This window comes from Heterodontus francisci, chromosome 25, assembly GCF_036365525.1.
Source record: "Heterodontus francisci isolate sHetFra1 chromosome 25, sHetFra1.hap1, whole genome shotgun sequence".
NCBI lineage: Eukaryota > Metazoa > Chordata > Chondrichthyes > Heterodontiformes > Heterodontidae > Heterodontus > Heterodontus francisci.
Genome location: NC_090395.1, coordinates 66,786,966 through 66,807,488, shown reverse-complemented (window position 1 = coordinate 66,807,488; position 20,523 = coordinate 66,786,966). Strand labels below are relative to the sequence as shown.

At 42.4% G+C, this 20,523-nt stretch overlaps 1 protein-coding gene across 4 annotated transcripts in view; it reads left to right on the top strand.

Moving 5' to 3' along the window:
- LOC137383961 (ethanolamine kinase 1-like) overlaps positions 1-20,523 on the top strand; it is an 81,695-nt gene that overhangs the window by 31,359 nt on the left and 29,813 nt on the right. For all 4 annotated transcript variants that reach the window (XM_068057417.1, XM_068057415.1, XM_068057414.1 and 1 more), the window contains exons 3-4: positions 8,199-8,339; positions 11,378-11,520. In XM_068057417.1, coding sequence (XP_067913518.1) covers positions 8,199-8,339; positions 11,378-11,520 — 284 coding nt within the window. The remainder of the gene's footprint in view (positions 1-8,198; positions 8,340-11,377; positions 11,521-20,523) is intronic.

Sequence of the window (20,523 nt, the reverse complement as noted above, 5' to 3'; positions counted from 1 at the left end):
ATCCTCCTCACAGCTCACATTCCCCCCCACCCCCCCCCCCCCCCCCCCAGCTTTGTGTCGTCTGCAAACTTGGAAATGTTACATTTAGTTCCCTCATCTAAGTCATTAATATATATTGTGAATAGCTGGGGCCCAAGCACTGATCCCTGCGGTACCCCACTAGTCACTGCCTCCCACCTGGAAAAAGACCCATTTTTTCCTACTTTGTTTCCTGTCTTTCAACCAATTCTCAGTCCATGCCAGTATATTACCCCTAACCCCATGTGCTTTAATTTTGCACACTAACCTCTTAGGTGGGACCTTATCAAAAGCCTTCTGAAAATACAAATACACCACATCCACTGGTTCTCCCTTATCTATTCTACTAGTTACATCCTCAAAAAACTCCAATAGATTTGTTAAGCATGATTTCCCTTTCATAAACCCATGCTGACTTTGCCCAATCCCGTTTATGCTTTCTAGGTGTTCTGCTATCACATCCTTTATAATAAACTCTAGCATTTTCCCCACTACTGATTGTAAGGCTAACAGGTCTGTAGTTCCCTGTTTTTTTTTCTCCCTCCTTTTTTAAATAGTGGGGTTACATTTGCCACCCTCCAATCTGTAGGAACTGTTCCAGAGTGTATAGAATTTTGGAAGATGACCACCAATGCATCCACTATTTCCAGGGCCACTTCCTTTAGTACTCTGGGATGTAGATTATCAGGCCCTGGGGATTTGTCAGCCTTTAACCCCATTAATTTCCCTAGCACTTTAAAAAAAATTGTTGTCATGCAGGCAGACGGATAAATGAAGCAATAACTCCAATCTCAGTTTTAGTTCTGGCCACTTCAGTGCTGAGGCTATTTAGATTTGGCAGGCTTACAAGGGACTGGCCCACACTGAATTAATAACATTCAGAAGCTGGATCGAGTTCGAGAGGATGTAGCACCATGCCAAATCACCTGCCTTAACCATAAGTCTTGAGATCAAACCAATCAGAATAGCTATATTGAAAATGTTCTTTGTTGCAGTTGTTAACATTCTACAGAAAGCACGTGCATTTTTAAAGCACGATTTGACCGAACCCTTTGATCCATTTTAAGACACTCTTTTTAAAAGCTACCTCCTTGACTAATGTGGTTCCCCTCGATTTGCTCTCGCCTTTATCTCTGTATATGTTTTTCACACGTGAAGGGCCTTGGGATATTTATCCATATCACAGTTGGTCATGGTAGCGGAGGCCCACAGACACTGCTACCATGTGACAGTAATCTAGCATGATCTGTGCCGAGGAGAGAAGTAAGAGACACAGTGTAAGGGTTGGTTTTTGCCCTCCTTCTGTACAACTACAAAGCTCAAAGTTTAGTGATCCAAGCAGAACATTTGCAAATAAATTGAAGTGCCAGCGGCAGAAATGGAAGAATTTTCTCCACTTTTTCTACAGTTTGCCATTACATTCCCGCATTAGTGTCAGTATTTAGAATAAAGGTCTTTTGTGTTACTGAGGATAATTGTTCTAGAGCCAGAGGAGATGATTTTATTTTTTAAAAAAGCTTGAATTTCTGCTATAAGTTTGACAAAAGACCTGTAAACTCAAAGGGCCCAGTGTTTAAGGACATCGGAAATAGGAGCAGGATTTCCATTCGGGAAAACTGGAAATCTGAGTTTCCCGAACATGGAGGATGGATATAGCATGGTTTGGGGGGTGTGGGGGAACTGTGGTGTTGTGGGGAGATGGCACCAATCATGTGGAATGGGAAATTGGTTAGCTCAGGAGGAAGAACTCCTTCTCCTGGCCCACAATCAGTTCTGGGAAGGGCACTTACCTCCTCCGTGTGGCAGCCCTCGCCTCCCTTTAGCTGCCGGAATTCCCAAGGCCTGGGAAATGAAACCTGGCTGGCCAGCATTAAAGCTGGAAGAGAGATCAGGTCTGAAGTGCAGAGCCATGTATGTAAATGAGCGACCGGAGGTCTGGGAATGAGTTGGCCCACACCGTCCCCATCCCATCCCACCTCTCTTAAAAGGGGAAGATTCAGGTTTGAGATTTATTTTACATTTTAACATCCCACCAGGTCCAAATCCATCTGTTACCTAAAATTACCTCCAATAGGAGTTTTAAAAAACAAATACATATCCCTCTGTTTCCCTTGCTGAATTGAGAAATTGAACTATTCCAATTTGAATCCTTCAGCTGAACAAGTCTTTACTGGGTTGGATAGTGGTCTCTTCTCCTTTAATCCCTTGACTGAAAACGTTCCCTGTTCAGTTGGGTCGTTACTTCTTCAGCTTAACTTCTAACCGTGTTCATCATTCCTCGCCTAGTATTATGCAAAATGCCCACTTAGTTGATTCTCTACATTATTTTGGAAACTTATCCTGCTCTTCCTCCCCTACTTTTTTTTTTTGCCTGTTCCTTAAACCTTTCTCAATAAATCACGGGTTTGAAAACTGGATTCCAATTTGCTATTTTCTGAATCCTTCTATTTGTTGTATTGCATAGGATGTGTACCTTGCTTCCCATTGTCATGATCTCTGTTTGTGCTTTTCTGTCATTATTTTACCATTTGTGAATTGCTACGTCAACCGTTTCCATGCAATTTTGCGGTGTCAACTGCCGCGAGTGCAGACTCTTGAGATTTGCTGCCTCTATCGAGTCTGTTTCTGACAACTCTCTCCTGGCTTTGTCTCTGCCTTTTGTAGGTAAAGAAAGTTTATGTTCATCAACTGCCACAGACAATTGACTAATTTCTCCAAGTATGGTTACTACAAGCATCCGAAGTGCAGCCTCATTAACATTATTTATCCCCCTTTAATTTTTTTTCTCTCCTGGAGGCATTGGCTGTTGCTTGCACATGTCTTCGTGGCTGCCAGTAACTGTCCACATAGCCTCACATATGAAGAAGAATGGCCATCATAGCTAAACCCAATCTTGTCTTCCCTCACAGCCCATGCACACTTTGCAGCTGGAATCAGTGGATGGTGATTAGGAATGGCTGTTTTTATTTTTCTTGACTCAAAGCTGTGAAGCTAATTGGCTGTCCCGGGATCAAGCTTCGAAGAGGGACAAGAGGAGGGCTGAGATAAGATAAGTCAGCAAGAGACCAGGAATCAAATGTGGGACCTTCTGGTCTGTATAATGTTACAACCAGGTGAGAAAGGTGTCTAGGGGTCTTTTACTGTCTTCACCTGGTTTTATTGTAACATGGTTTAATTTTTACACAGTGTTTTGAGCTTCCCCTTTGGTGAATCCTCGTTCACAGATTTCCAATTATAAGGCAAAGAAATGAGCGTAAACAGGCTTTCTTAGGTTTAAAGAAGATAAGTGAAATTTGTTGTATCTTAAACTTAGACTCTAACACGGTTAATGCCTATGTATATACGCTGCACCCACGTTAGCATGCACACGCGATACACGCGTGCAAATAAGGACAGAAACGAACAGAAGAAAAAAAAAAAGTAGAGATATTTGAGGCAGTCTCTAAAGGGGGTTTCTTGTTCATGTTTGTGTTTCCAGCTTGCTGTAGAGTCCTTGATTGTAGACAGCTCTTCATTGGGGCCCAGTATTCTTCTTAAACCTTGTTCACTGTAGGAGACTTTTCTCTCTTGGTGTTCATATGTCTTCAATGGATTCCGATGCTGGTGATAGCAAGATGAGAGCAGACAGGAGAGAGGTCTTTTCAGTCCAGGAGAAAACAGCTTTCTGATTTTAAATTCCCTGTTGAAGTTTTTTGAATTTGAACTTCCAACAGTTAGCTAGTCATGTGACCAAACTGGTCTGACCACTTCTTCTGTGTATGCGAGAAGCAAGGGCGGGTCCCTTGTTCCAATGCTGTCTGTTAGTATGCAAATGTCTTTCCAGTCAGAGGCTCCAATTGTTTTTTAAAGCAAGTTCTTTCTTCAACAGTTGTTTAAAATCAATGTTCATGTGGCAAAATTAATTTTCCTCACTCTTGTCAGGTGGGGGGCTTGCCTGACAATAGCATAACACTGTACCAGGCTGTAGCGTTTAGCCATTGGGCCTTGGGTAGAAGGCCTGTATTAGTATTATCTCTTTGGTCTTGTATTTATAGAAAAGCATAAGATGGGAAATGATTATGTAATCCATATGGCTAAAATCTCATATTCCCTCAACTGCACATTCCCTTGGTTTATCTGTCCCATTCTCCTTTTAAACTTACCCATGCTGTTTCATTGGGCAGTCTGTTCTTTGTATTCAATGCCCTCTACATAAAGCAGTTAAATCTAAACCCTCTACCCACCTTCCTCCTCCTAATCCAGAGTTTGTATCCCCGATTCTGGAGCTTGTGCCAGTCTCGTCCATTTAATTGGAGTTCATTTTTTAACAATTTCTTAAGAATCTTGGAAACTTGTATAATACCTTATCTTCAGAATAATTTTTTTTATTCTTTCATGGATGTGGGCATTGCTGGCATTTGTTGCCCATCCCTACTTGCCCTTAACAACTGAGTAGCTTGCTAGGCCATTTCAGAGGGCAGTTAAGAGTCAGCCACATTGCTGTGGGTCTGGAGTCACATGTAGGCCAGACCAGGTAAAGATGACAGATTTCCTTCCCTAAAGGGCATTAGTGAACTAGATGGGTTTTTTCAACAATCGGTGATAGTTTTCTGAGACTAGCTTTCAGTTCCAGATTTTTTTTATTCAATTAAGTTTTAATTCCACCAGCTGCAGTGGGATTTGAACCCATGTGCCCAGGGCATTAGCACTAGGTCTCTTGATTACTAGTCCAGTGATATTACCACTACACCACTGTCTCCCCATAAATTCAGATACCTATGAGTTTGATGGCCCTTCCTGCATTGTCTCCATTGTCTGAATGGCCTTGCAGTGGTACAGCAGATAGCATTGCACACTGCTCCAGGTCTGGCTGTACCTGTGCCTTATACAGACTCATTTATCACCTGCCTGGATTTTGCACTCTCTTGCACTAACTATACATCCTGAAAGCCAGTTAGATTCCCTTACTGTCCCTCTCACACTGTGCTGTTGGTTTCAGTAAACTATCCAAAGTCCATCTTGTGCGTTTTATAGCCTGGGAGTATCTATAGTTTATATATTATGGAATCATACCACTCAGATGGAGGCCATTGTGCCTGTGCCAGCTCTTTGCAAGGGCTATCCAAATGGTCCCACTCCTCTGTTCCTTCCCCATAGTCATGCAGTTTTTTTTCTTAAGTATATATCCACCTCCCTTTTGAAAGTTACTGTCGAGTCTGCTTCCGCCACATTTGCAGGTAACACATTCCTGATCATCACAACTCACTGCGCTTGATAAAAAAAACTCATCTTTCCCCCCCCCCCCCCCCCAACCATTCTTTTTTGTCCATTATTTTTATTCATTAGCTTTGCTGTGGAGCTGATTTAATTATATATTTATTTAGCATGGCTCAAGTTTGGTCAAATATTACACTTCAGTCTTGTTACTACCTCATCTCAGTTCCAACCTTGCTCAGTGGGTAGCTCATTTGCCTTTGTCACAGAAGCTGGTGCATTCAAACCCCACTCTGGGGGCTTGAGCTCATAATCTAGGCTGACACTTGAATGCAGTATTGTTATCATTGCTGCCCTTTTAGATGAGCATCTTAAACCAAAACCCTGTCTACCTGCTTAGGAGAACACATTGAATCTAATGACACTATTCGAAGAAGAGCAAGTGAGTTCTACTGGTATCCTGGCCAACGTTTATCTCCCAACCACCCTTACCAAAAGAGATGAGTTAGTTATTTATCTCATCACTGTGTGTGTGGGACCTGGTGTGTGCAAATTGGGTGCTGGATTTGCCAACAAAGCAACACTTCATTAGCTGTGAAGAGCTTTGGGATGTCGTGAGGATGTGAAAGAGTTTGTTTTCTTTGTCCTTTCCACATTACTATATATTTTCCATAATAAATGTTGTGTGATCTTAGTTGCCAAGACTCTGTGGACATCCCTAAATTCCATCCCTTTGCTTCAAATATCCTGCTTTGAAAACCTAGCTGTTTCTTCAGGATCATTTTATGAATCGCAGAGCTCGCTGGACAGACCTTGTGCTGCACATTCAGTCATAGCTGCCAAATTAGAATGATAACATTGATCGTTATTCTTTATTTCCTTTGTTTATTTTTCATCTGACTAGGTCCTTATCAAATGACTTGCTAAAGTAAAGATACATAATTTAAAAAAAAAAAAATAGGCGTATAAGGTACATAACAGCTAAACATTCCACATGGATCCTATATCACTGCTTCTTCATTGTCACTGGGTTAAAATCCTAAAACACGGTTTAACAGCACTGCAGGGCCAGCTTAACCATATAGACTGCAGCGGTTCCAGAAGGCAGCTCGCCACCACCTGCTTGACAGCGACTAGCGTATGTGATGAACGCTGGCTTTGCCAGTGATGCCCCTATTCCCCAAGAATGAACTAAAGAAAAAAAACTCATCCATCATTCCTGCTACATCTACACAAGAGTTCCAATAAGTGCCAGACATGAACCACCTTTTGTAAACTGGTGCTTGCTTAGACTTGCCACCTGTTCTTTTGCTAAACTCTCGCTGATCTGCTTTTTTTATAATCGACTCAAAGCTTTTGTTTTTAACCGTAGCTGTCAGATGACCGACCCATAATTCCCTGAAGCATGTTGGAAAGTTAACTGAACTAAGATTAGCTATTTCCAGCCTCCTGTTACTTAATGACCTGTGAAAATATTCAACTACAACCTCCCCCCGCCACTTTGACGCTCATTGCTGAAATGTTCTTGGACACGGTCCTTCTGGCCCTGGTGGCTTATGAATAGTTTTTTTTTCTTTTTATGACCTTTTTGACTCTTGTTTTCTATGGGAATGGTTCTATTTTCTTCCATCTCACTGACTACCACTGTGTTCTCTGTGGTTTAAGCAAACTGCCATATTGTTCTCTTGCCTCTCTTATCTTTGATAGTTCGCAATGTTCTTCTAATATTTTGTTCATTGTGAACAATATTTTAATTCATCTTTTTAATGCTTTTTCTTTTCCTTGTTTCCCCACCCCCCCCCCCCCCCCCTTCAGGGTTTTCTATAAAACTCCTCGTTTTTCCTTCAAACTGTACAAAATCTTTTTTTTTCAGTTTGTGATTAACCATTTAGACACAGGTTTCTTTGACCTTAATTTTGGTTAAGTTTCCTTTTTTTTTAATCTGTTAGTTTTGATCCATTTGTTTCTTGGTCCATCGCTTTGCAGGCGAGGGGCCAGAGCTTGTCTATCGAATCAGCTATCAATATCTCTGCAGAATTCCTCTTTTTCTCCCGATGAGCATAAGCCACATCCTCCACTCAGCATTTCCTTGCTGTAATGTGGCTCAGATCAGGAGCTGTGCCTGGATCTGACCTGTGGCGCAGCAAGTCAAGGATTGAGTGACGTAGGACCAGCATTTACTCCTGTATCTGCTCTAAGGGACTGCAACCTGCATCTCGATCTGCTCCATGCTACCTTCCATCAAGAGTCCTCTGTGCTCTCTCTCCTCCCTATCTCTGTGTTCCTATGACCACTTGTGCAACACTTCACCAATGACAGCCATTATTCACCTGGCCTCTATGCTCCTGAATTCTTTCCTCCTCAGCCACCTCCCCTCCTATCAAGACCTTTCTTAAAATCCACTCTGGTCATGCATTCCTAATCTCCTTCGACCCGTGTCCACTTTCTGCCGTGTATCTCTGTGATATCCTTTCCACTTTGTCTGGAGCCCATTCATTTTATTGAGTTTACCCATCAAAACAGATTATCTAGTTATTACCTCGCTGCTTTTTGTGTGGTCCTGCTGTGTGCAAATTGGCTGTCGTGCCTCTTACATTATTACAACAGTGACGACACTTCAAAATTATATCAAAAACAAAATACTGCAGATACTGGAAATCTGAAACAAAACCTGCAAATGCTGGAAGTACTCAGGAGGTTAGGCAGCATCTGTGTTGAGAGAAACAGAGATAATGTTTCAGGTCGATGACCTTTCATCAGAACTGACTGACTGTAAAGAACTTTGGGATATCCTGACATTGTGAAAGGCCCGATATAAATGCAAGCTCTTTCCTGTGGGAGCACTTCAGCATGGACTTTACAAGACGGAGATTCCTCAGATTAGCCTGCCCCAGATTCACCCACGTCTTGATAAATGGGAAGGTGTCTGTGAACTCTTTTCGGGATCGATTGTTTGAATAATGTGTGTGCTTTACACCCCTTTGCAGGCTCATTGCGACAGAACTGGCAAGGATTCATTCCATTCACGCCCACAACGGCTGTATTCCTAAACCCAACCTCTGGGTAAAAATGCGGAAGTATATGGCTCTTGTCTCCTCCGAGTTCACGCCTGAAGCTAAAAATACCCGGTATGTCAACCATGATGGTTTATCCAAATCAACTGGACTAATTACACAGACCTTTACCCTGCTGAATATATAGTGACTCCATGGAAAGCTGGCTGCGAATTAATTCAGCAGCTACTGGTCTCAGACTATCACATTTGTATTACGTTACATATTTGGAGAAGTGGCTCTTTCAGATCTTCAAGCACTTTTATGCTAAATTGGAAAGCACAGCTGTTATCATGCGACTTTGTTTATTAAGATCTGTTCAGCTTCCTGAAAAGGCTTTGGGCTTTAAGTAAATTGTATTTGTAAGCGATCTTTTTAGACTTAATCATGTATCTTAATTACTTTTTAAAAAAAACTAATAGTGAGAAACCTGAATGTTTAGTAATTTCATACAGTTACATAGTGCAAAAACCTTATTCTGTTGAATATTAGCATCTCTATACAGTTAAACAGTGAGAAACCCTTACACTGCTGAATTAACAATGACTCCATAGTCATTGGTGAAATGCAGTGAATGAGAAGTATGGGAGTGGTGGAAGACAATGAAAGAGAAAAGTGGCAAATCTTGAGCGGATGGTTATGAAATCTGCTTGGATGCATTATTAATGCTCGCGATAAGCTCGTAATGTTTTCAGGTCTTTTTGTGTACGTTTATCGACATGAAAGTTTTAGGATGTTTTTTCAACAAGAATAAGATGGCTGCTTTCCGGGCAAACAAATGCCTGAGCTCGCAGTCTTATGTTTTTTTTATTCGTTCCTGGGATGTGGGTGTCGCTGGCTAGGCCAGCATTTATTGCCCATTCCTAATTGAGAAGGTGGTGCTGAGCCGCCTTCTTGAACCGCTGCAGTCCACGTTACGCAGGTACACCCACAGTGCTGTTCGGAAGGGAGTTCCAGGATTTTGACCCAGCGACCGTGAAAGAATGGTGATATGTGAGCTTAAGCTTTCAGTATTCGTGTCATACCATCCCCTGCTCTCGGGTTGCAACAAGAAGAGCATTCCCTTCAGTATTATTGCTGTACCATTCCCTGCCTCAAGCTTGTTTTAACCACAGATCTCGGTGAATACTGCCATCAGATGAGGCAAGTAACTTATGGATTAAATAATTTTTCTGCTCTGGCGTTAATCAGGATTAGAGAATTGTGATTTTAAATCCATTCAGGAAATAAGTATAGTGAATTACAATTACGTTCTATGTATATTGTATACTGTACAGTACTGGTTATGATAAATTGTATACTATGTATATAGTGCTGTACATTCTAATTTCTACATTCTTTTTAGTTGTGCTTTATCATGGCACCAGGCTGCCTCGCTCTCCTCCTCTATGGAAGATGGTGAGCATCACTGGGCTATGTTTCAACAGCTGCTCTCTGGTTCTTTAACAAATAGCCTTTCGTCATATGACACCTTCAGCAAGTAATGTAAGCAAGAATTTCAACTAAGGTGCACACCCCAGTATACAACCAGAATGTAACTACACAGAACCAGGGCTTTCAGCTCATCTGGTCTGTGTTGGTGTTTTTTTTTTTCTCCCCAAACGAGCTGCCTGGTCTAATCCCACTCTCCTCCTCAGTCCTCAAGTACCTTAATATTCCTCTTTCAAGCAACCAACCAATTCTCCGTTAAAGACTTTTTTTCAACAGATAATTCCAATATCTAACTAACCTACTGTTCGATGGAACCTTTTTTTATAGATAACCTTCCTTTAATTCTTTTTGTGATTATCATAAATTTGTGCCCCCTTGTTACCATATAATCGACCAGTGGATATCAGCTGTCACTATTTAACATCCTCGATCACATTCCCCCATAACCTTCCCTGTTATGGTGGAATAAAGCAGTTACAGCTTGAGGCTTCTTCAACAGCACCCTCCAAAACAACTTCCACCACCTAGAAGGACAAGGGCAGCTGGTGCATGGGAACACCACCACCTCCAAGTTCCCCTCCAAGCCACACAGCGTCCTGACGTGTGCGTTCCTTCAGTGTCGCTGGGTCAAAATCCTGGAATTCCCGACCTGACAGCATTGTGGGAGCACCTTCACATGGCATTCAAGAAGGCTCACCACCACCTTTTCATGTCCATATCCCGAGAATCAATATTTCTGTTACTTACAAACTTACTTTCCATGTAATATCCTAATAAATCTGAACTGCAACTTTGCTGTTGCAGTTATATTCTTCCTATAATGGGATGTCCAGATGGTACACAATACTCCAACAGTGGCCTAATTACGGTCTTTGTCAAATTCATTGTTACCTGCTTGCTTTTATAGTCACACTTTGCTTCACCGAACAGCATCTCCCACCTGTCTGCCCGTCCTGCCAGCCTATCAACTTTTGCAGTCATTATCAATTTTTATCAATGTTGTTCCCTCAACTCCTAAGTCCAGATCATTTATGTATATCCAGCTGGGTGATGCCTTCATCCATATCCAACAAGGTCAAGGGATAGCCATGAGAAATGGGTGCCCCATCTCAGATTTCACCCTCCCTCATCTCTAGCCCAGTCACATTGAAGGGTTGTCCTGCCCACCCACCCCCCCCCCCCACCTTCGACTGCATTAATTCACTGTGGGGGTTGAACCTGAAATCCTCCTTATCAATATGGCTCAGTACCTCCTGCTGAACTTGCCCACTAAGCAACCAAGAGTGCACTCTTAAAGGCAACAGTGGAGAAGCTTGTTTTGGAATCTGTGACAGGTTAACTGACAGCTCAATATTACAGTTAACATGAAAGTGACAGCAGTTTTACCATGAAGGGAGCACTACATTATACCAGTTATAAATCAACAGTTATATAAAAAAGAATTATTTTCTCATGAGTTTTGCAGTATAATGGGGCTTAGCTGCCAACACCCTGTATGCAGGTCACGCTTTGAGTGATGGCTATTTGGCAAGTAACCACACCAAGGGTCATACCCTTCATGAAAAGTGAGGAGAACATTGGGGGGCCAGAGAAAATGGAGGTTGGTGCCTTGCAGGATCCTAAGGAGTTCATCCCAGCTTTTGACAGTGTGCACATCTAAACTGGTTTGTACTTTGCTTCAGGATTCAGAAGAAAGTGCCGCCTTTGGAGACACTGGAGAAGGAAATGGCATGGATGAAGGAATACCTGTCAGAGCTGAACTCCCCCACTGTCCTTTGCCATAATGACCTCCTTTGCAAGAATATCATCTATAATGAAATGGAAGGTGAGAATGTGGAATATACAGCAAGGAGGCAGGCAGGTTACTGCTGTAACCTGGCAGAGACTTTGTTTCTTTCAAAAAAAAAAACATTTCACCAACTATATCAGTTTAGAAGAGTTAGGACTGATCACTAACCTGGGACTGAATGCTGAGTCAAATTCCAAAGATACTTGCAGCTGGGCCTAAACTCTGGCCAGAGATTGCAAATCAAGTCACTAGTCTGTCATTAACTTCTCTCGTTCTGTGTCTGCTTGAGTTCAAGCAGCTAACCAACCCCAGGTTCGTGCGCACAGTTGACTGCGACATCTCCTTAGTTGGGTCAGCTTTATTTGTGAATATGTCCATTGATACTTGTGCGTTATGATACCATAAGGCGTCAAACGTTTATGAAGATATTGTGAATTAAAGTTTTGTTTTGAATAAATAATATCATAGTGAGGCCTGACTGGATGGGCTCCAGCTTATCATTCCTCAGTAAATAAAGGTCTATTCAAATATTGAATGCAGTTGAATCATAGTCCCTTGAGTAGCATTACATCACTGCCTTATCTTATCCTACTTGCAGTATAATGCTGCCCACATTTCTTCTCATTTATACCATATTGTCTCGAGAGATATGCCTTGTAGGCAGTCACACCCTCACACATGGCTAGCTTTGTGCTTTCTCTACTCTATCTGTTTCCTAAAAATTCACTCTCATAATCGTGGGTGTCATCACTCTCCAATCATCTAGCCCTTTGCATTCATACAAAATATAATCTATTGCCACTGAGCTGACTCACGCTCCAGCTGTTTACCTGTCTGAAAATCTGAATATTTCATTAAAGTGGGAACGTGGCACTTTTATTATGATATTCATTTATTAGATTTTTGCTGTGATCCGGTGTGAGGCTGACTGTAAAGCTGTGATGATGTGTGGTCTGCATCTCGGTGTTGTCTATAGGCCACCAACTAGTGGGAAGGACATGGAAGAACAAATTTGCAAGGAAATTACAAAGAGATGCAAAAATTATAGGGTAGTTATAATGGGGGACTTTAATTATCTAAACATAGACTAAGATAGTAGTAGTGTAAAGGACAGTGAGGGGCAAAAGTTCCTAGAGTGCGTTCAGGAAAATTTTCTACAGCAGTATGTTGCTAGTTCAACGAGAAAGGAGGCACTGCTAGACCTGGTTCTTGGGAATGGGGTGGGCCAAGTGGATCAAGTATCAGTAGGAGAGCATTTAGGGGATAGTGGCCATTGTATCATAAGGTTTAGGCTGGCTATGGAAAAGGACAAGGCACAATCCAGAGTAAGAATAATTAACTGGGGGAAAGCCAAGTTCAGTGGGGTAAGAATGGAGCTGGGGTGAATAAATTGGAGACAAAAGTTGACAGGAGAACTGGTAGATGAACAATGGGCGACCTTCAAAGCAGAGATAGTTTGGGCATGGTCAAGGTATGTTCCCTTGAAGAGGAAAAGTAGGGTAAACAAATTCAGACCTCCCTGGATGACAAAAGAGGTCGAGATTAAGATAAAGAAAAAAGTATGCTTATGACAGATACCAGATCAAAAATACTATTGAGAACCAGGCTGAATATAAAAGATCCAGAGGGGAAATGAAAATAAAAGAAGCAAAGAGAGAGCATGAAAAGAGACTGACAGCTAACATTAAAGGAAATCCCAATGTTTTCTATAGACAAATAAATAGTAAAATGGTAGTAAAAGGAGGAGTGGGGCCGATTAGAGACCATAAAGGGGATTTACACATGGAAGCAGAGGGCATATAGTTGAGGTATTTCATGAATACTTTGCATGGGTTTCATCTTCCTTGGTAATGTTGCAAGCAGAGGTAATTCAGACACTAAAAGGGTTTAAAATTGATAAAGAGGAAGTATTAAATAGGCTGTATGTACTTAAAGTGCATAAAGCATCAGGGACGGATGCGATGCATCCAAGGATACTGAGGGAAGTAAGGGTGGAAATTGCGGAGTCACTGACCATCATTTTAATCTTCCTTAGACACGGGGCTGGTGCCAGAGGACTGGAGAATTGCCAACGTTACACCCTTTTTTGAACAAGGATGTAACAATAAGCCCAGCAACTACCAGGCCACTCAGTTTAACTTCGGTGGTGGGGAAACTTCTAGAAAAAATAATTTGGGACGAAATTAACAGTCACATGGACAAATGCAGGTTAATTAAGAAAACCAGCATGGATTTATTAAGGGAAAATCATGTTTAACTAACTTGCTGGAGTTTTTTGAGGAGGTAACAGAGAGGGTTGATGAGGGCAATGCTGTTGATGTGGTGTACATGAACTTCCAAAAGGTGTTTGATACAGTGCCACACAACAGACTTATGAGCAAACTTATAGCTCATGGAATAAAACAGATGGTAGCAACATGGATACGGAATTGACTGAGTGACAGGAAACAAAGAGTAGTGGTTAATGGATGTTTTTCAGGTTGGAGGAAGGTTTGTAGTGGAGTTCCCCAGAGATCAGTGTTGGGACCCTTGCTTTTCCTGATATATATATTAATGACCTAGGCCTTGGTGTACAGGGCACAATTTCAAAGTTTGCAGATGATATGAAATTTGGAAGCATTGTGAACTGTGAGGAGGATAGTGTAGAACTTCAAAAGGACAGAAACAAGTTGGTGGAATGGATAGACAGGTGGCAGATGAAGTTTAATACAAAGAAATATGAAGTGATTCATTTTGGTAGGAAGAACATGGACAGCCAATATAGAATAAAGGGTGCAATTCGAAAGGGGTTGCAGGAGCAGAGGGACCTAGGGGTATATGTGCAAAAGTCATTGAAGGTGGCAGGACAGGCTGAGAGAGCAGTTAATAAAGCACACAGTATCCTGGGCTTTATTAATAGGGGTATAGAGTTTAAGAACAAGGAAGTTATGTTGAACTTGTACAAGACACTAGTTTGGCCTCAGCTGGAGTATTGTGTCCAGTTCTGGGCACCGCACTTTCGGAAGGATGTGAAGGCATTGGAGAGAGTACAGAAAAGAATCACGAGAATGGTTCCAGGGATGAGGAATTTCAGTTATGAAGATAGATTGAAGAAGTTAGGACTGTTTTCCTTGGAGAAGAGAAGGCTGAGAGGAGATTTGATAGAGGTATTCAAAATCATGAGGGGTCTGGACAGAGAAGATAGAGAGAAACTGTTCCCACTCGTGAAGGGATTGAGAACGAGATTTAAAGTATTTGGTAAGGGAACAAAAGTGACATGAGGAAAAACTTTTTCACAAAGTGGTTAAGGTCTGGAATGCACTGCTTGACAGTGTAGTGGATGCAGGTTCAATTGAAGCATTCAAAAGGGAATTAGACTGTTATATGAAAAGGAAGAATGCGCAGGGTTACAGGGAGAAGGCAGGGGATAGGCACTAGTTGAAATGCTCATTAGGAGAGCTGGTGCAGACACAAAGGGCTGAATGGCCTCCTTTTGCACTGTAACAATTCTGTGAGCTGGGTGTGGGGCTGATACCGACCCTGTGATGGGCTGTGGGGCTGGTATTGATGCTGTGATTGGCTGTGGGGCTGGTATTGATGCTGTGATTGGCTGTGGGGCTGGCAGTGATGCTGTGATTGGCTGTGACGCTGGCAGTGATGCTGTGGCTGGCAGTGATGCTGGGATTGGAAGGCTGGTGTTGCATATGGGTTGTATGTTGATGTACATGACCGTGGGTGTTGTAATTGGTTGTTATGGGATGTGGAGACCAGGAGTGTAGGTATGAAACTGTCTGTTTCTGTAGATTTGGCAAGTTGACATTATGGAAAAGGCTAAGAATGTGCGCTTGGTCCGAGCATTGTGGGACTACAAGTTCATCAGGAGGAAGGAGCTGGTACTCGCTGACAGGCATGTATAATTGATAATTGTCTTCCATTTGTGCTTGCAAGCAAACTAGGGAATAAGTACCTTCATCTCTGATTTCAGCTTAGTTTTAATTGACTATGAAAGAAATTTTCCTAGTAATTAAACTTTATTTAATTTTTCCATGTGAGAGTAACTGGAATAAGCAATATTGATGATAAAATGGATAGTCAGGTGGGATTTCACAAGTCGATTAGTGAATTTTGCACTAAATATATGACAATGTGTTGACAATCCAGAGGCCCAGGTGGTATAAAATGCTCATAGTAGCAATATATATATTAGTATGATGGACAGCATTCCCGTTAATTGCAGATTACTTACCAATGGAAGAAGAGATGTTTTACTGATGCAGTCATTTTTAGTAAATGCCAAATTACTTTTGTCTTGCTCCCCTCCTCGCCTTGTCAGTGTTTCCTCTCTTGCAGTACAATTCCACAGGTGCTGTCACCTCACCTACAGCTCCTAGATAGTCAACATTGCCAGGCTGTTCACAGCTGAGCAGCGCTCTGTCCTTTTCTGCTCTTGACATGCATGCAGCAGGAATCGGACCAGGAGCAACACCCCTGGCTAGGCTTGTACTCCCTTGAGTATCGAGGATTATCGGGAGATCTAATTAAGATCCTTTGTGATGATTAAAGGAGCTAATAAGATAGACAGACAGCAACTATTTCTGGCGGAGGGAGTTCAGATCAGGGGGACATAACCTGAAAATTAGAGCTCGTCATTCAGGGGAGATGTCAGGAAGCACTTCTACACACACAAGGTAGGTAGTAGAAATCTGGAATTCTCCTCCCCAAAAACATGCTGATGTTGGGGTGGGGTTTCAAACAAAAATTTAAAAACTGAGATTGACAAGTTTTTGTTGGGTAGGAGTATTAAGGGTTATGGAACCAAGGCAGGTAAATGGAGTTAAGATACTGATCAGCCATGATCTAATTGAGTGACAGCAGATGCTCGAGGGGTCCAGTGGCCTATCCGGTTCCTATAATCTCTTTGGGTGTCAGCTTTGGCTCAGTGGGTAACACCATTGCCTGCGAATCAGAAGATGGTGGGTTCAAAGTGCAGGAGAGACTTGAGCACGCAAGCTAGGCTGACACTTCAGTGCAGTACAGAGGGAGTGTTGCATCATTTTTGCTCTTACATTTTTCAAAGTTTTTTGTAAAAGATCCTAGGGCACTGTTTCTAAGAAGAGCAAGGAAGTTCTCATAGAGAGTCATAGAGTCAGTATGGCAGGCCATTCGGCCCATCCAGTCCATGCCAACTCTCTGTAGAGCAATCCAGTCAGTCCCATTCCCCCATCTTATCCCCATAGCTCTGCAAGTTTATTTCCCTCAAGTGCCCATCCAGTTTCCTTTTGAAATCATCGAACGTCTCCACTTCCACTATCCTCCTAGGCAGCAAGTTCCAGATTATCACATGCTGCATAAAAAAAGTTCTTCCTCATATCCACCCCTGCATCTGTTGCCCAGAACCTTAAATCTGTGTTCCCTAGTCCTTGTACCATCAGTTAATGGGAACAGCTTTTCTTTGTCTACCTTATCTAAACCTGTCATAAGCTTGTACACCTCTATCAAATCTCCCCTCAATCTCCTTTGCTCCAAGGAGAACCAACCCAGCTTCTCCAATCTTCTCCCCTTGTGTCTCTACCAACATTTATCCTTCAATCAGAGTCATTAAAACAGATTATCTGGCCACTGGGCTGAACTTTACGCTGCCCCAGCAGGTCGGATGGTGGCATGGGGGAAGATAGGGCAGTGTAAAAGTGAGCGGCAGGCTCCGGGAGGCCTACCCACCCGCTCCCGCCTCTGGTCAACTTTACGGCAGTTTGGCGGGGCTGGGTGGGGAATGGCCCGCCCGAGGCCAGTCAAGGCCCTTAAGTAGCCACTTAAGGGCACTCGCCCACCTCCACGGGTAGTTTACCTGTGGCAACCGGCCGTGCTGGGGACGTGAAAGGCCGGCCTTCCTGCACGCAGGTGGGGGGGGGGGGGGCCATGGCAGTCGGGCACAAAGTGCCCAATTGAGGGCTGCTCCCCCCCTCCCAACCCACCCTCGGGACCCAAGATGCCCCCCTCCCCCCCCCCCCCCCCACACACGACCACTCTAGCCTCACCAGGGCACTATCGATCTCACTAGTGAGGCAAGCCCAACTTACCTTCGCTCCTGGCTCCATGGCATCGGCTGGGCTGCAGTCCCAGCAGTGGCCACCGCTCCGGTGACGCTGCTAGGACTAAGAGTTGCCAGCCCACTGATTGGCCGGCAGCTCAATCAGGCGGGACGTCTCCCTCAAGCGGGTCGGTGGCGAATTCCCGTCCGCCTAAGGTAAAATCCAGCCAACTATCTCATCGCTGCTTATAGGACCTTGGCTGTGTACAAATATGTCTGCCACCTTTCACCACTTCACAACAGTGAAGTGCTTCGGGATATCCTGAGGATATAAATACAAGTTAATTCTCTTCTACAGCCTTTGATACCCATTTGTGGCCAATTCCACTGCCATCCAGCCTCTGATCAGGTAACAGTCCGAGTCAGCAATTGAACCTGGGATTTACCTAGTTGCTATGACCCAATATTCAGTCACTAGGGAAGCACAAAAGAGATTTATTAAATCATTATTAATCAAAATTTAAGGGAAATACATTTCTGACATGTATTGTTGCCTTGCAGATCACTTTGTTTTGAAGCTCTGACTTCTGATTAGATAAAATTGTTTCTGCCGAATGAGATTAATTTTTGTTCAAAATATCGATTCTTTTAGGGGCAGAAACTGAACGTTTCAATTTAGGGACTGACAAAAGGGTTTTACTTAAATGTACAGTTTGATATTGTAATACAATTATTTAGAGATGTGCAGGAAAAAATGGAAAAGCATGTTTGTATTGCTGAAAGTTTGTGCTTTTGCAATTTAGTAATTTGTTAGCTTTATTCAAAAATGTAGAAATATAGGTAATTTATATTCAAATTCTTTTTGTCAAATGACTGTTTTGACAGTGGTTGTTTCCACAATCTGCAAACAAGCACTTGCTGCTCCTGGCCCCTAGAGGATGCTGTACCTTGTGTGGGGGGATTACGGGGAGGGGGGGGGAATTAAAAAGGTCCGACCTTTAGCAAAGTGCATGGGCACTGCGTAACTGTGAGGTCCTGATGTTTGCATCCTGCTGTGGTATGTGTGCAGGGGTAATTCATATCCCAAATGCAGGTTTTATTTTACTTGAGTTTTTTGGCTTATTTAGAGTGCGTGTGTAAAGTAGGGGTGTACTAATTTTCACAATCAGTAAATAGTGCAATTGTAACTTGGCAGAAGGGTTAAATGGTATTCAATTAAAGTGTATTAGATTAATCTTATCAAGCAACTGGACCTGCATAGTTTTAGATACAGTGCAGTGGGTGTTGTCTGTGCATTGGCTCACATTTTTAAAAATATATTTGTTCATGGAATGTGGGCATCACTGGCAAGGCTGGCATTTGTTGCCCATCCCCAATTTCCCTTGAGATGGTGGTGGTGAGTTGCCTTCTTGAACCCCTGCAGTCTATATGGTGTAGATACACTCAAAGTGCTGAAAGGAAGGGAGTTCCAGGATTTTGACCCAACAATGAAGTTAGGAGTTTCTATAATACTGAATTGTTTCTTGTTTTTTCTTAGTTTTCAGCACATTTTAAATTACTTTTGAACAAGGTGAAGGGCTCCTATTACTGAGAAATGGAAGACACTCCATTTAAGCATTGAGCACTCCCAAGTCAGATAGTAGCACAGTTAGATGCAGAGTGAAGCTCCAAACAGTGCCAATTAAATCCAGCCTCCGAAGATCATATCATCAATTCTATTTGTATAGTGCCCTTTGTTGTTGTAAAATATATATTTCATAGAAGTGTTAGCAAACACTGAGCACCATGAAATATTAGGACAGGGCTTGGTTAAAGATGTAAGTTTTAAGGAGTGCATTAAAGAAGGAGAGGGAGTCTGAGAGGTTTAGGGAGGGAATTCCAGAGGCCGGGGCTTCCACAACACAATTTCCCTCTTAAACCTTTGACCTGTTAACGAGCATGGCTGCTTGTTGACTAGTGCTAAATGAATCGCTACACTTCAAAAAGTAATCCATTGAAACCCAGGAACATTCCGAAATGAGCGGCACTTCATAATTATACAATTATTATATTATGAAGTAGCAAAACTAAATCGACAAATTGTGTCTCCGGTTACCATGGCCCTCAGATTGTAGCAAAGGAATTAATTAAAGGAAATGATTCAATTCTGGATTGAATGCCCTGTTGCTGTCACTTACTGAACATTGAAATACCTCAACTAAAATGGCCAGAGTGTCAACTCTTGGGCTGTGGCAGGATACAAGAGCCAGCACTAATATTATAGTAAAGGCACCACACACATTCCAGAATTAGCTTTATTACTAGATCAGCCATGATCTTGTTGAATGGTGGGGCAGGCTCGAGGGGCCGAGTGACCTACTCCTGCTCCTAATTCCTATGTATGTTCGTATGTACTGATATCATATCCTGACACAACAGTTCAAAAAGAAATTGTTAGCTCTCCTTGCTCTCTTCCCTTCATCTGCTCCTCTCCCGCAAATGTTTATTTTTATTTTACATTTTCTCCTCCCAATTTATATTCTACCTGTTCAATATATTTTATTTGAAATTGAACATTCTATTTCCCACAACCCATTTTGGAAGCGCGAGGAAAATGATTGGCTGAGATTGGCTCCAAAGTCCAGTTGCCCATTCAGTTGAATGACGGGACTCTAAAAGTTGATGTGGTTCCATTGTTGATGTGACCAGGCCAATTCTTGATGCGTTTTAAAGGACTAAAGAGGGATTCGCTACTTAATCAGCTCATAATTACACCCAGGCAAGATAACTCATTCCCAACATTGAAATTGCTAATGGGCTGAAAAACAAGCCATGCTGTACACAACTTCAGAAATCTCTTCAATGACCATTCTTTTATAAAAAAAAAAGTAAGCCCTATAATAACAGTTGCTTGGGCACGGCCAAGGGTGGAGCTGAGTGGCCAAAAATATCAACGGGAGCTGAAAGATCCAGCAGCTAAAATCCAGTCTTGTGATTGAATGATGGACCTGTAATGAAGTCCGCGGACTTGTAATTTTTTTGATAATATATAT